At 34.5% G+C, this 17,512-nt stretch overlaps 1 protein-coding gene across 1 annotated transcript in view; it reads right to left on the bottom strand.

Annotated features, from left to right (window-relative positions):
• TBC1D5 (TBC1 domain family member 5) overlaps positions 1-17,512 on the bottom strand; it is a 319,386-nt gene that overhangs the window by 174,194 nt on the left and 127,680 nt on the right. The window contains exon 3 of the mRNA XM_039390635.1: positions 14,113-14,248. Within this exon, the coding sequence (XP_039246569.1) occupies positions 14,113-14,212 (100 nt within the window). The 5' untranslated portion in view covers positions 14,213-14,248. The remainder of the gene's footprint in view (positions 1-14,112; positions 14,249-17,512) is intronic.

Genomic DNA, 17,512 nt, shown 5'->3' with positions numbered 1-17,512 from the left:
ATTTCCAATTGCTCTGAATGACTATTTTAGCTATAAACTGCCCAGAACCACAATCTACAGTCAATACACACTTCATACTATTGAAAATATTTCTGCATCTTGCCTGCCACTGGTCTAAGATCACTTTAGCATAATTACAGCTTGATGCAACATCAGTAAGTGTGCATCAGTTGGAAAAGTTTTTATTGCCTAATAGCAGGGAATGGTAATAAAGCAGATGTACACCAGGGCACATGACAATGGCAACCAATTGGTCTGTATTTGGCAAAGTATTAATGTTTTATAAACACAATATATGTTATACTTTTCTAACAACAGGGATGTAAATCTCTGCACAGCATAAACACTTGTGCTGATCAACACAGAGATACTGCTGTGATAGGTACTTTGAAGTTGTAGATAAGAGCTCAAGCTGTAAGATGCCAGCAAAAATGGAAGTTTATAAAGAATCACTGCCAGACTCTTAAATGTAGTAGCACTTGTGGGACTTTCTATAATATAAATAGTAATTAACTTCAACGCAAAATGTATTTGCAAATATAAATATACTGGTGCCTATACCACAGCTCAGTTTCCTACTACGGAATCAAACTTTAAAATCTGTAAACCCCCAAAATAATCTTTTGCTCAACACCCCCTAACACGCAGTGCCCAAATACGTGCACACGCTCATGCACATACACAACCGCTCCAACATACATACGCAAACGCTACAGTCTTGGTGTGAGGGCATCTACCCTGTAGACAATTCAATCAATCTCTCAAGTGACACTCACACGTGCCTGCACACACAAAAGCAGATGTGGCATTAAGATTTACAAAGTTATTGAAACTTTTAACAAGTAAAACGCATCTTTACTTAGCTACACCAGAATGAGGAATAAAGGGGTTTACATATGTTCCAATTCTAAACCTATCAATCAAACCCATGTTATTCCTTTGGGAGCTTATTTACATGCATATTTATCAGCCTCACATGCTAATTCCCTGCTGTTTTATGCCTGCAAGGCATGTTTATGAGTCATAATTGTTGATCTCATTTGATGTATTTCACTGAAGTAAGACATTATTCAGTTATGTGGCCTAATGTCAATGAATTACGATGACCTGATCTTCGAAACACAACTTGCTCTTTAATTTTTATTAGAGCATTACTTATTCAGAAGAAGAAATACAGTAAAATGGAAGATTACATGTTTTTATAGTAATTTTACTTTAACATCTTATTTTTGAAGCACTCCTCCTCCCTACCTCTAGGCAAAGTTTGAAAAGTGCTATTCGTAAACACCAAAGGAAAAGAATTTTTGCCTGAAATTAGTACATATTTCTCAGAGTGGGACCTTTTATAGGTGTTATTATTTTGTTTTAACCAGCCACAACACAGGCCTTTGGAGCACTGGTATATGGTTTGAAAAAGGAAAAATAGCCAGACTCAGTCCAAAACCCTCAAATTGTTCTTTGCCTTAACTTCATCAAAACTGAAACCAAATAGAGACTTTGGAGCAATTGATAAATGAGAAATAAATAAATTAAGTCCCCAGACCAACTCATCACCTTTGATGCAAAGTTGTGTCTCAATTTATAAACAGAAAATCACTTGATGGTCAAAGTAATCACCTAAACAGGGGAATAATTATGAGGTGTACAAACTTCATTGTAGTAGCCTGGGTTAAGCCATTAATGGCTATTTCTTGGTGGCAAGCCAGAAATGGCACCAGCAGGAGGCTGAACATGGTACTTCTACAATTCTGCTCGTTTCACAAAGACCCATGCTGGTCTTCCAGCACTTCAAGTAATCTTGAAAGGTTTAAATTACCTTAAATACATCTAATTAATAAGATTTCTCAATAATCATGCCTTTTTTCCCTAACTTGATTATAGCATGAAGGAGTCATAAAGTAACTGCTCATTTTTATTCTCTTGCAGCATAGACTTGGTACTATTATAGTAAGTACCCACGCTGTAGGATCCACAGTGTAAGTTGCTCCTTATACTAGGCTAACAGAAAATTACAACCGTACACATAATTTACTATAGGATTTTCAGATCCTACTACTTCCTATCTTAATATTCAGTATTGTTTTAATGCAAATATTATAATTTTGTTACATTTATCAAAACTATCAATTGACAACTGATTTCAACTTCACCAAAAAAAATAAGAAGTATTTGACTTCTGTATTTAAGAGATTGTCACAATTTAAACAATGTTCAACCTAAATGCATCTTTATGTATTAATCAACAAACCAAAACAGTTAGTTTTGTTCAAAAGTTTCCAAGTTGCTGCTCTGAACTACAGCTTATCATGGAACAGAATAACATGAAGAAAAATAATTCTGTCTTTAGCCAAGTAATGAGAATTCCAAATGCAGGCTCATTTTCCATAGGAATCTCAAACTGAATCTGACAGATATGAGTGTCTTCAAAATCACAGAAAACCGCCAAGTGGTATCACAAATATAACATTAAATCCAAGATGAGACATCCTCAGGATATTTTTCATGTCCAGAATTAAATCAGTGGTTTTCATTCAGAGTTCCTTTTACAAAAATAAAATATCTTTTTCCCTGTAAAAATTAAGTGTATGAGAAAGAGACAAAGACACCATTCAATGCAGGTTTTATATGCTCTTTCAAAAAGTGCAAAGGATCATTTAATACTGTGTTTACATGGTATTTTCCAAATCAGAAGTTTGCTTCTGAAATGCATACATTGCAAACCATTTCTATAAAAAACCTAAAAATCTCACTTGAACAATTAGTTATTCTAATGACACAGTTAAAATGGTGTAACTTTAGTTCGTGTAAATGCCACAACTTTAACTGCCACATGTTCATCATAAATTTATAAAATACATTAAATTCAATTCTGCAGAAAAATGTCAATTCCAGAACTTTTCAAACAGACATTTTCACTAGCAATTGTCACAAGAACCCCAAAACAGTTAGAGTTTTCCACAGTGTAAGCTCTGATTTACAGCCTTCCTTTTTTCAAGTTCAAATAAGCAAAAGACAGCCTCATCTGCCAGGATATTTTTTTTTTTTATTTTATTTTATTTTATTTTTTTTTTTTAAGAATAGCAACAATTAATGCTACACTTTTTCTGGCAATAAAATCTCAATCTTACTCAGCCAATAAGGTTGTGGTGACCCAGTGACGCAGCTGTAATAATTCAGAATGGAGTTTTGCACACTTTTGCAAAGAAGTATTTTCTTTTGTACTTCAAGAAACAATGAACCAATATTGGGTCACAGAATTTTGGAGGTGGCCCTGTGGCTCCATATGCTTCTCTCCTCCATTAAGATAACATCTGTTCTGGCCACCAGTCAGCAAATCAAATTTGATGAGAATTCATCTGAGTGCAAAGTAGAAATGCCCAATAATGGGCAGATTTATGTTTCATTGCTCCACCCTTTAAATATTTCAAATTATAAGAAACAAAACAACAACAGTATATTCCAAAATTACAACTAATATATAAAAAATGTACCCCTTTATAACAAAGCTCAAAACAATATCACATCATTGCAAATGTATTTTCACATGTATTAAATCAACTATCCCTTCAATTGCACTTAGTACTGAAACACTATACAGTTCATTTTTCCTAAGGTTAAATCACTGATTCCATTACAAATCTAATTTCTCAGAAGAAAAGAATTATCACCACCATAAAAGCTTTATCTGGATGAAGTTTGTGCCTTTTAACTCCTAGGAAGATCAAGAATAATAATTTGTAATGGGATATCAAAATTTTAGTGGAGAAATTTATCATACAGGCTACTTGCTAATATTTTGGTTATATGGTCCCAGTTGCACTAAACTGAATGAGATTTGTTAAAAATTATGAGCATAGTCTTCCTATCCCAGGATAGGAAGTGATACTGTTTATCACTTTAGTATCCAAGCAAAAGCATTTCACTGTCAGGTGTTTGTACACAATTAAGATACTTAGAATTTATCATTAAAGTTGTAAAAGACTTCAAAGATCATCGAGCCCAGCCTTTGACCAAACACCACCACATCAACTAAACCACAGCACTGTAGGGCTTACTTTGAAAAACTTTTCTAAGAAGTATTTTCCTTCTTCTTAAGACAGGGCCTGGCAATGCTAATATATAAAACAATGAAATAAATATCCACAGATAAATCAGCAATTAGTTCATTAAGTTGGAGTAGTATTCCTTAGACTTGTAGCCAAAATCATATTTTAATAGTAACACCCGTATATATCTGTACTGAGCCACCACTTACAAAAGTTTAGGGAATAATTTAACAAATTAAAAACATCTTTACTCATAATAGAAAAGGTGACAATTAAAAACATTTTATCTTTACTCATAATAGAAAAGGTGACAATGATCTATGTCTTCTAAAATAATTTTTCATTTCCATTACCAAAAATATTTTTAGTTGAAATTTCTAAGCTGATATATGCTGATATATTTAAGCTTGTACATAAAACATGAAAAAGTTGTGTGCATGTGTTCTGCACCAAAGTTACCCTTCTTTTAGTTTATTAGCTACTTGCCTCACAAAAACTGGCTGCAAGAAAGAAAGAGTTGAAGGATGGCATCATCACTGAGGCAGCATCCTGCACCTTGAACGATGTGGATCAAGTTCCTGGCCTTGCTACAGACCTCTTCTATGAACAAGGCATATAATTTCATTAGCTTCAGATTTCTTTTTTGCATGAGAACATATAGTCTAGGTATTCTTCCCATGGCAGTTACGAGAATTAATTTTGTCACATCTTTGGTATATGAGACCTTCTAAAAGGATGAGGTAAGCACATGATGCAAAACAAACATCCCAAGCAAGTCCTGCTTCCCTTTTTAAGCAGTTCAAGCCATGGAGCACAAACAGCATCATAAGCTTGTGTGACTGTCACAACTAATGAAAATAAGTCTCATTTGCTATATCCTTTTGTGTCATTTGTACTGTTGTTGGAACATTATAGTCACATGATTATTGATGCAGTGATCTAAACATCTAACATGATGAAAAAACTGAACAGGGATACTTACGAATAACTAAAAGATATTCTAGATCTGACAGAAGTGTTAAATCTTGTCTTAAAGTGTGTATATGTACATCCATATAAATCTCAAGCTTAAAATAGTCAGAAACAAAACCCAGTGATAGTTCACTTATAGAAAATAAGATTTAAACATCAGCTTGCACATGTGCATTTGAAACATAATGGTCCTTATCCCGTATTGCTTAGACTTGAGTTAATTTGCTATTTTGTTGACTGTGGAAGAAGACAGATAAAAGCAGAAAGGTTATCCACATTTCTCTCACTGCCCCCATTTTTGCACTCAGCTTTGTTTGGAGAGAAAGGTGTTCTCCTGTTATCCTGTATATTTAGCCCTTTTTTAATTATTGGGTATCTTATGAGCAAATGAAGACTGGGACTTTTAAAAGTCAGTTATATGCATTCTACCTTGACACCAAATGCTTGACACCAAATGCTTGAAAACTGAGCTCTCCCAAATCAGGCACTCCAACTAACCACAATCCAGTACCCTGGGCTAAATGCCTGCCTCCCTTAGACAATAAGGGCACTCAGGCTTGTTACCTTTACAGTCAATTGGAACCTAGCCATTAATTTTAATAGGATCAGGATCAGGTCCCTGACTTTTTCGACATCAAAGAAACATCTTTCACAGTCATTTTGCTATAAATAATTAAAGCTGATTAGTAATAATAAGGTACCTTAACCAAAAAGGTAAACAGTGGAGACATTTATTATCAAAGTAAGAGAAGAAAATTAAAATAACCTCCAACACTTTTGTATGTGCAATTCATCAGGAAACGTTGTAAAAGAACAAAAACAAATGTTGGCTCATTCCAGAGGTTCTTTGTCATCATTAATGTATTCAGGTTTTCACAGCTGAATTGCTGTACTTTGAAAAGATTTTCACGAAAGGAAACTCAAATTCAACATTTAAACAAAGCTGTCAGGTTACCAAGATTTATATTTGCTTGTATGTCCAGAAAATGTTTTCTCCTTTCTAAAAAACCCTCTAGGTTAGAAGTATTACTATTTCTTTGCTCTCAATTTGTAAACAACAAAAAATAAGCTTTTGTTAAGCAGCACGTATTTATTTATTTATTTGCTATTGCAAAGCTGAAACCAGCAGTTAGAAATATCTGTTCCAAAGCAGAGGTGAAACTACCTGGTACGGATATTTTACTTCATTACTAGTTCTGTTCCTCAAATTGATACAAATGGCCTCCTTCTGTTTCTGTCTGTCTGCTTGCCTGATCAGTGGAGCTAATTGTCAGAGCTGGGGAGATCTCCTATACCTAAACAGAAGATATGCAGTTTGTAACCTGCTTAATTTGCCTTATGTCCTGGATGGCCCTCAGTATGTTGTTCATTAAAGTATCAGCTGTTTCAGTTGTAGCAGTGGCAACCTAAGCATAGGCCTATTTTTCTTTGTTAAAAGGCCAGATTGTCAACAACTAATACACATCTTACCAGATGATTTCTTACCACTTAAAATAAATTTGATGGTACTTTATTTCTCTCCCCTTCCACATCTCTTAGTTTTGCACGTCCAAAGAGGACAAGGACAGGGGGTTAACATGAAGGCTAAAGAATAAGGCTTATTAGTCAATCAGAAGCCTAGAACTGAAGCTTTGCAGTATCACTTAAGTGAAAGTAGACTGAACCCTTCCCTTTTTAAAATAAGGAATTCCAGATCTTATAAATGTCCACATACATGAAAGAAAGAATCCATCTGTGCTGACATATTTCTGTTATATAGAGCAATCAATTTCTAATACAATCAAATTTGTGACAGTTAAACCCTTTAATAATGTTTTAACATACATTTAATCTCAGATACAGAGGTCTGTAATGGGAGCTAGCTGCACACAAGTCACACATTGGTTTGTAAATTACAATCTTCTGTACATCACGACAGAAGTGAACCTAGACATTTAATTATGATCCTGTACCAATCACGCTGGCTTCAGCAAGAATTCTGATTTACTAGTCTTTTATTATACATACAAAAGTACAATCAAACGGGTACAGTTCAATTTTTTTAAATTAAGAGAATCTGCCTTTTCCATATGTAGGAGATATAGCCATTTAACATAAGTTGATTATTGCCTGGAAACACTTAATATGTGAGGTGTTTATGGGTAGTAACCTTTGCATTATATTTTTGTATAAAGTCTGAGTAAAATATTCAAACGAATGATTCCATTCTCATTGTTAGCTTCTGTATAACTTCTTATAATGAACTAGTTTTAACACACTCTTAATTACATTTATAGAGGTTGTATTAAAAAAGATTATTCTGTTTTAATTTTGTTGTTAAGTAGGTTACTATAGTAAAAAAAAAAAATTCCTTTTCATTCAACTTGCATCCTTTCCTTTTATACTACAGGTATTATGCTACAGGTATACTAGAAAGCAAGATGAAAGCCAACTATCTGACCTTTAACCCAGAATTGGGAAAAGCTGGGAAAAGCTAGGAAAAGAAAAAGAAATGCTCAAATCAGCCTTTCCCAAGTAGGGTCACAAGCACTTATTCAAAGAATGACATGAGGCTGACAAGTGATTTATGCCAGTATTCAGGCAGGGCTGTATCTGGAAAGAACTGGAAGCTCCCAGGTGAGATGACTGAACTACAGTAGTGTGCCAGTGTCATTAGTGAGAATGGTCTTGTTTTCATAAAATGGTTTAGAGTGAAACTTTCAAAATAAACACTTTTGATTTCACTTAGATCAAGAGAAGCTGTTGATGCCCAGAGAAGCTGTGGATGCTCCATCCCTGATAGTGTTCAAGGGATGGCTGCATAGAGTCCTGAGCAACCTGATCTAGTGGGTGGCATCTCTGCCCATGGCAGGGGGTGTGTGTGTGGAACCATTCTATAGACAGATACTGCTGTCAAAAAGGTCCTCTCTAGTATCTGCCATATCAACCACTGAAGGTGATTTCCCTATATGATGTCTGGGTCAGTTACGCACGTCACAGAATAACCTCCAAACTGGAATTAATGCAATGTGCAACTCATGTGAAGCCACCAAAAAACCAAAATCAAACCAAATAAAAAAAAAACAAACCAACCCCAAACCAAAACCAAAACCACCAAAAGTGGATTTACCAGATCCTCTAGAGAGGAAAATCCAACTCTAGAATCTGGTAATCTGCAAGCCCACGTTCAGCTACTCCCATTTGCTCCCACAGCTGAAGTAATTAAAAATACTACTGCATGTTCCTAAATACAAATTTGCAGTAGGGCACTGAAAACAAATTGCCCACAACCAGCACATTTCTGAGAGCATGACAACACCTGTAAAAATACAGTCTTTCAAGTAAAAATTGAACTGTGTGATGACTATTTTCAACTTACTCTGTATTAAATATATCCATTTTTAAATTTGCATAGCTTTTCTGTTAACTGATCTCTTAATAAAAATGTCTAATACAGAAAAAAGAAAAATGAAGAGTGGTTGGGAAGGAGCTAGTGACAGCATGAGTTAGCTCAAGACATACAGTGCTGCTCCAATAGCCTTTGTCACTACAATCCTGTTGCTGCTCAATTAAAAGCCAGCCTAACAGCAGTTATTATTAATAAATGAATATTAAAATGCTTGCTATGTTAGCATATGGCATTTGAAGATGTAAAAACCATTGTTGCTTTTATTCATCCAATATGAAGCGAAACAGACTGAAGAGAGCCCTTTCTCCTCTAGCATACCTGTGCCTTTAAAGGATAAACCAAGCCCTGGGGGAGAAGCACAAAAGTTTTGAATAGGACCACTAGCAAGAACTGTGCTGGTGGGGCACACTGAAGATTTCTGGCTGAAGGGTAAAATTCACGAATGAAGAACACAGGGCATTCTCAGGGCCTGGTGCAAACCATACCATGGAATCCCAAAGACATTAGGAACAATCACAACCCTCAGCATGTTCTGTTCCAATGTAATGCAGAGAGGTTCTCTGTTCCAACCTTGCCTTTTAATGAAAACACAGAGTAGCATGCATATTTAAAAGGATTCTTTAAAACACAATGCTATACTTCATGTACATGTTGCTCCCCAGAAAGAAGATGAAAGAACACACATTATATGACACACATGACGTCATATAATACCCTAACAAAAAATATTTGATAAGAAAATAATAAAGCTTCAAGAGCTCACTATATTTGCATTCTCAATCACTTTTACCTAGGAAAGTACTTCTCATACAGAGAGATGTAGACCTCTGTTGTTGTCTCCTTTAAACTAAATTATCTCTAAAAAAGGAAACAAATAAACACCATACAGGGCAATCTGCATTAGCATTGCCTCCCTGAATAAAAGGGGTTGTAAGGGCAAAAAAACCCAACTCATAGCACTGAATAGCTATGGACTAATTAGGAGATAATACAATTTGCTGAGAGCAAAAATTCACTTAACTCTGGAATGAATGTGAAAGGATGTACCCACAACCAAAACAGTCCCATGTGAATTACACTTAAGATTTGGGGAAATTATTTGATAGCACAAATAATATGCTATCATTATTTGGTTAGGTCCAGACAAGACAGCATTTACTTTGTTACTTCATTCTGCTCTGTTTTTCACATATTTCCTGTATGACACCAATATAAACCAGGTATCTCAAATTCCACCTAAGGGATAGTTCTCCATGGAAATACTTAGTAGTGATCAGGGTTATGAGATTAACAGTAGAAAACAGAATTGTCCAAAGACAAGCAACAGAAATACACAGAATATGGTCACAATGGAAATATGAATATTCTCTTATCATCTCCTATTTTTTCACGGCAGCCTTGAGATTCAAGACGGATGCAATGTTAAGTAAGTATGAGGTGGGCAACTTATCTGTCTCAACTGGATTAATTTCAGTCATACACTCCAGTCATTATCTTTGTCCTTCCAGTTACATCAGCCTTCTCTGTCCTCACCACCAACTATAGCCTTTAGACATGAAATATATCCCCGCAAACTCCAAATCCAAAACACTCAGACCCATTAAAGGTTTCCCCTTTTCTTCTATTAAGAACAAAGAACACATTACATTTTTCTATGTGAAGTATGCTATTAAATAATAGCTTGTACACTAATTAAAGCAAATGTAATTGTGAGAACACACTGACATTGTTAAAGTAAATTACCCAATTCGTTAATAGTTTCATTTCAAGTGACCTTAATTGTATTAATTGTGATATTGAGCAAATTAAATTGAAGAGTATTAAATGCATTGTTCAAGTCTGTCCTTAGAGGATCAACTTTCTCATTACATCAATGAAATGGGAATACTACCTACTATGCTCTTCAAAACTTGTGTCAGAATGTGGTGAACACTATAACTTAAGAGTAAAAATTTACAGCGGCTCAGAAACAGTTAACCTAGTTATCACATTTCAATGTAATATAAGCCTCAAGCATTTGGCAATGACCAAACCAGTTTGTCAGATGCAATACACAGGGAGAAGTACAAGAATAAAGTTTCTGAAATTTCAAAAATTTAGGGCTTATAAAGTCTCTGCTGGAGACAAAGAGAGCTAAGATTCATCAGTTTCTCTGAGGTCGATCTCTGTTTCAAAAGGGAACATTCAAAAATATTGTTAGAATAAATAATACCATGAGGATTCTTAGAACAGAAAATGCAGCAAGATGTCATCAACTTACTATAGTCAAAAAGGAAACATAATAATGCACATATACATACATGAATGCAAATTAAAATACAACCAGATCCACAAGAAACAATCCAAAATTAAATTTCATAAAAGAACTAAAATCTCCCATTTGAAATATCAGATTGCAAAAGTGAGAATCCCTGACACCAATTTCTTATCTATTTCTTAACTATTTAAAAATGGTATTTAAGAAAGCATATATAAGTGTATATGCAATGTAAATATTTTGTATCTTGAAAATAAATCATGACACAAAGAAAGTAACAGGACAACTAATAGGCCAAATCAATCAACAGAAAAGGACTAAAATACTATCTTAACTGTTTTTCTGGAATATTTTAAAGGGATAGAAAAAAGATCTCTACAGTTAATGGTTTATCCTGAATTTTTTAAACTTGTAAACAAGCACATTCTCATGACTCATCATAACTCAAGATTCAAAGTTCATCAGTTACACAAAATCTGGAGAGCTACAAACGCCCAGATCTTTCTCCAAATGACACTTACCTCATCTGTAATGATCTACTTTCATTTGTTCAGCTAGGTAACTGGCTCCTGCCTAACATCCGCAACATTAATCTTTGCAGCTGTTCCTAGTGAACCATGTCTTATTCTTCTCAGGCCACTTCTTCAAAATCTCAAGAATACTTTGAATTTTATGTGCTCTCCATTGTGCTAACAGTTCTGTTCCAAAAACCCCCATGTTTTCTCCCTATCCCTTCACCGAGATTTTAATAAAAGCACTGAGTATTACTAGACTCAACCAACATATTTCTGGAATACCACACAATATATCCTTTCAAGCTGACAGCAAATGAACAAAAAGTAGCTTATGCAAGCAGTTTTCCAAACAGCTACACATAAGGGCAATCCATGTATTTCTGAGATTTCTTTCATTTTATGAAAACTGTGAGAGAATTTCAGAACTCCAGTTGGACATGACATCTCCTGGTTTTCCATCAAGTTTTGGTATCAGTTGCACATACTAAAAATACAATACTCCATGAAGATTAACAAATCTGACTAGCTCAGTAATTAAATACTTATTTTCAGCACCACTATCAGTGCTATGGTTTTTTCTAATCACCTCATCTCAGTGAAAGCTTCTATTGCTTTGCCTCCAAGATAATATTTAAGCATCTAGCACGGCTTCAAAAAACCAATTCGGATGTCCTGATATTCCACAATATTGCACAGAACATCTCTGATAGACCACATCTCCACCATATTTCTGTGATACATGATACAAAAGACTTATATACAGATTTACACCAAGTTGATTCTGTATCATGCCTGAAACTTGAGGTTGCATTGAAAAACCTTGTCTTGAAATACTTTTGTGAAGACAATGGACAGACTGCACAGACAGGAACGACTGTATACTTTGATGCCTAAAGACCTAACACCAACTAAGCATATGCTTTACTTAAAATGAAACATTAAAACTTCAAAGACTTATTCTGGATATATAAAGTTTCAAATTAAAATGCACTATGTGTTTCACAGCAAAAAAGCCTATGAAGATGAAATGGATGCTTTATATAAAATATTTACATAGATAGAACATAAAAAATGTACCATAGTTGGTAACCTTTATGACTTGGGGAACCATGTATTTACATATCTTTATCTTTGCATGTGCGTATGTGTGTGTTGTGTATATATTTTTAACAGTTGACAGCTGTTTTAGAGCATACAGAGATGCCAAGCTGAATGAGGGTCTTGATTACTTCAAGATTAGCTATCTAAAGTTTCTATTCATTTTAAGTGTTGTTAGTGCGAAGAGTCATTAGTCACTTCCTTGTCTCATAGAACATCAGCATACATTTACATTGTTAATGAACATTTGGGGTAAATGAATTAATGGCACTTTTAAACATCAATTCAATCCTAATAACTTTGTATGTCATAGAAATGTTAAGGTTGGGATAAAAATGAGAAACCTTTTCAGTCAAGGTAACTAATTGCTTCTGGGCACAATAAAGGGTAAAATTAATTTACAGTGGTTTTTTAACAGGGTGAAAATCTTGTTTTTTCTTGAAACAGAGTTGAGAGAATTACCAATATTTTTTTTTAAGGAAAATAGAAATCAGGAGAAAACGTTTATCTTTTTCTTGACTGGGGTAGACTAGAAGCAAGCTGGTTTTCCAGCTTATTATTTTAGGTTATTGCAAAAGATTATTTTCAAGTTTCTAAAAATATGTACAAAAATACATTTAGTTTATCAGACTAAAATGGCTCCATATCATTAAGATGTCAAATATAATAGAAAAGAAACACTGACCTAGAAAAGCTATTTCATTTAATCATCAAGTTTTGAAATACTTTCCCCTAGATGTTCATTCTCATTTTCTAACATTGAAAAAAGCTTTATAAACCAATGAAGAAATAGTGAAAAGATTAACTCAAAAGGACGATGAAGTTTTACCAGCATATTTTAAAGCAAAACATCAGCTTCTTCTAAACTGATGTAATAAACTTGACTGAGCAAAACTTGACATAGCTTTTTAATAAGCACTAGTAAACAGAAGATTTATAGGCAGATACACCCACACAGAGCAGTTCATCTGGGTGAGGGACTTAGAAAATGTGACAAAGTTGTTTCAACTCTGTAATTTAAAATAAATTTTTTATTTTGCCCTTCTGATACATGTGTTCAATGACTGGAAAATTACAGGTAGTTAAGGTGCCACTGTGTATAACTGAGTACTTGAGGAATGTTTTCATGACAAGGACGAGCTTTCTCATTAAGCTTATCACTTTCTTCGAACCAACTATACTGTCACTACTAGCAAATAAGTAGAAAAGACGAGCAACACAGACATGCATTGCATTATCTGAGCAGTTCGTTCTCCAGTTTGTTCATTATTGTCTCCCAAATACTGCATTTAATTAATTTCCTCTAGGTTACATCGTAACTTCTACCTTTAGAGGTAGAAGTTTCATTCTCAATTTTGAGGTATTTTTTCAAATAAGAATATAGGTGCTGAGTCAAACAAAAAAATCAGGCTTTTTATTTGCTTAATCTCATCCAAAATAGCATACTGAATTTTACTGCAGAATTAAAAAAAAAAGGAAACCAAAAGATATCCCTAAAACCAAAGCAGTGTAAGAGCCCATGCTTGAGAAAGTAACATAAAGCCATGCTGCATTTCAATATTCTTATGCTGAAGCCAGTGTTTGGTTTATGATTAAAAAAGGATGACAGCGCATTAAACATTTGGCTAATGTTTCTGTCTGTAATTGAAAGTTGACTTTCTGTGGTTTTCATTAGTGTCAGAGTGTTCTACGCATACTCTGTGAAATGTTCTTTAAGTTGCCCTGCTCAACTCTGTTGAGAGAATTAAACAAATTATGACAGGTACAGTTATCATGACATACTTATATAAGGTTTCTAGGTATAAAGTCCAAAAAAGTAGAAAATACAAAACTCACCTTCCCCTGGCTTGTTCAAAAAACTCTGCAAGGGATCAATGCCTATCTCCTGTTCCTCTGTTTGCAAAGGGTGACTGGTTTCAGATGCAGAATGATACATATTGGCAATAGTAAACTCTAACTGAAGGGTATTTATCTGGAGGAAAAAAAAAAACAGAGAAACAAACACTTCAGTATTTCTTTAGCTATTTTTCAATCACAAAGGTGAAGAGAAAAAATGCTTAAAACCTTTCCTTATTTTCCAGGCATATCATCATCATCAGTTGTTTAACAGAAAAACAAGTGTTTCCACTCAAATATTTTATTACTTGGAGTCTAAAAAAATTGTTACAGTACTTCTCACTATCACACTGCAAGTAAAAGTCCAAGTGTGGTCTTGGCAGACTGTAAAGCAGGGCAAGAGCCTCTTTCCTTCCTTTTTTTAGCTTCCCCAATGCATCTTTTTATCTGATTCCAAGGAGAACTGATGCTAGTTCTTGGGCATGATGAAGATTACAGAGTAAAACTGAGGTAAGACCTGTCATCATCACTCTTCTGGACTCAAGACCTCTAATTCCAGGAAAACTTCCTTTTAACCACTTACTTTTTCAGGAATCATGAGTCAAGTATAAGGTAACAGAGACAGGCACACAGAAAGAGAGCATGGGATAATACTGACTGGCATGATAGGTGATAGTTTTATTAAGATTTATAGTAGCTTTTTAGAAAGACATTGTTAAGGAAGCATTTGAAGAAGCAAAATCAACTAGCTGATGAATATTTACAAATATGCTATTTCAAAAATGAAGGCCAAAAGGGGAGAAAGGACAAAACTGAAACCTGAGGAAGTAGGTGATGAGGATTGTGACAGGTTCCCGAATGGCAGTCACATCACTACCAAGCAACTGAACAAGAACTATGTTAGAAGTTCACGTGAGGAGTGTTAGAAGCTAATATTGGCTGCAGCTAATAAGAGGATGCCAATAAAAAGTTGAAAAGCAGATGATGTTATGATCAGAGCAGTAAGAAGGAGGAACAACCTTTCCATTGCATTAACAGTGCAAGAGTACGTTTGTCAAAACTGCATTTTAGACACTGTACAGCAATTTATTAACTTCCAACACAAAAAAACTAAGCCAGCTAAATAGGTTTGATTTGCCCAATCACACTAAATACCTATGACTGCCAGATGAGTTTTAAATATCACTTACTGTAACTGCTTTGTTTACAAGTATCACAACTTTCTAAAACCAAAAAAATTATATTTAGAAAGAAATATAAAAAGAGAAACACAAAAAAGTATGCGCCTATACTTTCAGGACTGGTATATTACCAAATCTGAAATCACTTCAATTTTGCTTTTCGTTTGGTTCTTACAAGGCATCGGCATTGACCATATTTGCTTTATACCTTTGGTTTGCTGTGAATAAATGAAGGGGGACTTGGATTCTCAAGACCTTTTTAGTTTTATATACTCTTCACCTTTTTAATTTTTCTAGAAAGTTATGTGGGGAAAAAAAAAAGTAACCAAAAAACCATAAATAATAAACAAACCTAGTTGGGCCTCTCTTGGGAATTTCCTTCAAACCAATGCACCCAGGCTGTTTTCAAAAGGATGTTCTCTTAGCTGTATTCTCCAAGGGTTTTGTCCTTTATTTGCCCTGGCAACTGTGTTACTGTGGTGTTGAAATGATTGCACCATCATCCCTCAATTCTTTTTAGCTAGAGGAGAACATCTAAAGGTCTTGGGAACTAGCAGCCAGGAACTGAGGGAAGGTAAGACTTGCCACTTTTGCAGTGGTATATGTCAAATATATGTCAAATAATATATGTCAAATTATTACAATCATAAAATCATATGATAAAACAGACCATTAAAACACAGAATTGCTTGACAAAATGTGTTATGAATGCATGTACATATCATGTGTTTCTTATGTAATTTATAAACTATAATAATGAAAAATGCATGAATGGTATCTTGAAGAAAGACATTTATAAACTCACTAGCCCCTTAAACAACATTTCAATGTTTACCTGCAGTCTTATTGCTACAAAATGTAGAGATGTTTATAAATACCTGATATCTAAATAAATAAATTAAGAACTTGAAACAATTTATTAAAAAAAACAAAACAAAAAACCAAAAAACCAAACAAAACCAACCAACCTAAAACCCACAAAAACCCCCAACTTTGCAGAAATAATTTTCTCCTGCTGGAATTTTAGTTGCTCCTCTTGTTCCTTTTGCTATACCACTGTAAATATCTTTCTACTGATGTGTTGATTTTGTCTTCACAAAGATGGCAAGCTCATTTTGAAGTGTGCTGCCTGAGTTTAACTTTTTATTTTTATGCCCCTTCAGACATTGCTACATGATCTGACCAAAGCACAACCCCGAGTGCCTTTGAAACTGAGAACCAGGCACAAAATGCCTTATGAGCCACTGTAGTTTTAGCAACCACCACTTAGTTAGGATACAATACGCTGCAGACTTACACTGTCTTACATCTGTAATACAGTATCAAATTAGCCCTAGTAAGTTTGCTCTTCTATATTCTTCTCTTCTGTATCCACCTTCTCTTTTTTTAAATACTCCCCAAATGCCATACCTTTACAGCCTATAAGAACCGTAATTTACTTTACAAACAGTTAGAGCAGTTTTAAAGAGCTAAATAGATTTACTTTTGATATTCATAGTGATTTAATCAGTTACTTGTGTTTGTTTACAGATACATATGATTAGTGTTAAAAAAAAATATCACTACCTATTAGTCTTGTCACTCCTTAGCCCAAGCAATTTTCTTTACAGTTTTATACTTAAGTTCTTTTCTGCTCTTCTAACAAAGAGCAAAGAGAACTATTAAACAATTACGATTACACTTGAGATCTTACTCTCAGACAGATTAATTCTTTACAGGTTTGTGGTTCATTTGTAATGGCCTATAACATATTGTTCATATTAAATAAGATGCAATTTAAAACTATTCTCAATGTGAAACAATAAAAATGTTACAAAAATCTGAAATTCAATTACTGGATTACAAGAGTTGATACTGACTAAACCTAACATCTCAGTGAAAGCTCAAAGTGACTTTTTTAGCTATTCCTACTTTTTTTTTTTTTACCTCCAAAGACAAAGGGCTAAAAAACTTAAACATCAGGTACCCTTCCCACCACTGGGAGTTCAACTATTCTTTAATATACATGAAAAAGTAATTTAGGCTATGTATGAAACATTTATCTAGTTAGGGAAATTAGAAGAAATGCTAATCTACCCATGAGCCCAAGGGAAAGGCAGGCATATAAACTCTTTGTCTGGGTACCGTCCTTAAGTAGCAGGGGGAGCTCTCGTGCTCCACCAAGGAGAGCACTGCAGGTCTGCTCCTCTCTCACCAACACTCATGGAGTGAATTCAGTC

Source organism: Pipra filicauda, unplaced genomic scaffold (assembly GCF_003945595.2).
Source record: "Pipra filicauda isolate LSUMZ 115617 unplaced genomic scaffold, ASM394559v2 scaffold84_size4826128_pilon, whole genome shotgun sequence".
Taxonomy (NCBI): domain Eukaryota; kingdom Metazoa; phylum Chordata; class Aves; order Passeriformes; family Pipridae; genus Pipra; species Pipra filicauda.
This window is presented reverse-complemented; position numbering and strand designations above follow the sequence as displayed.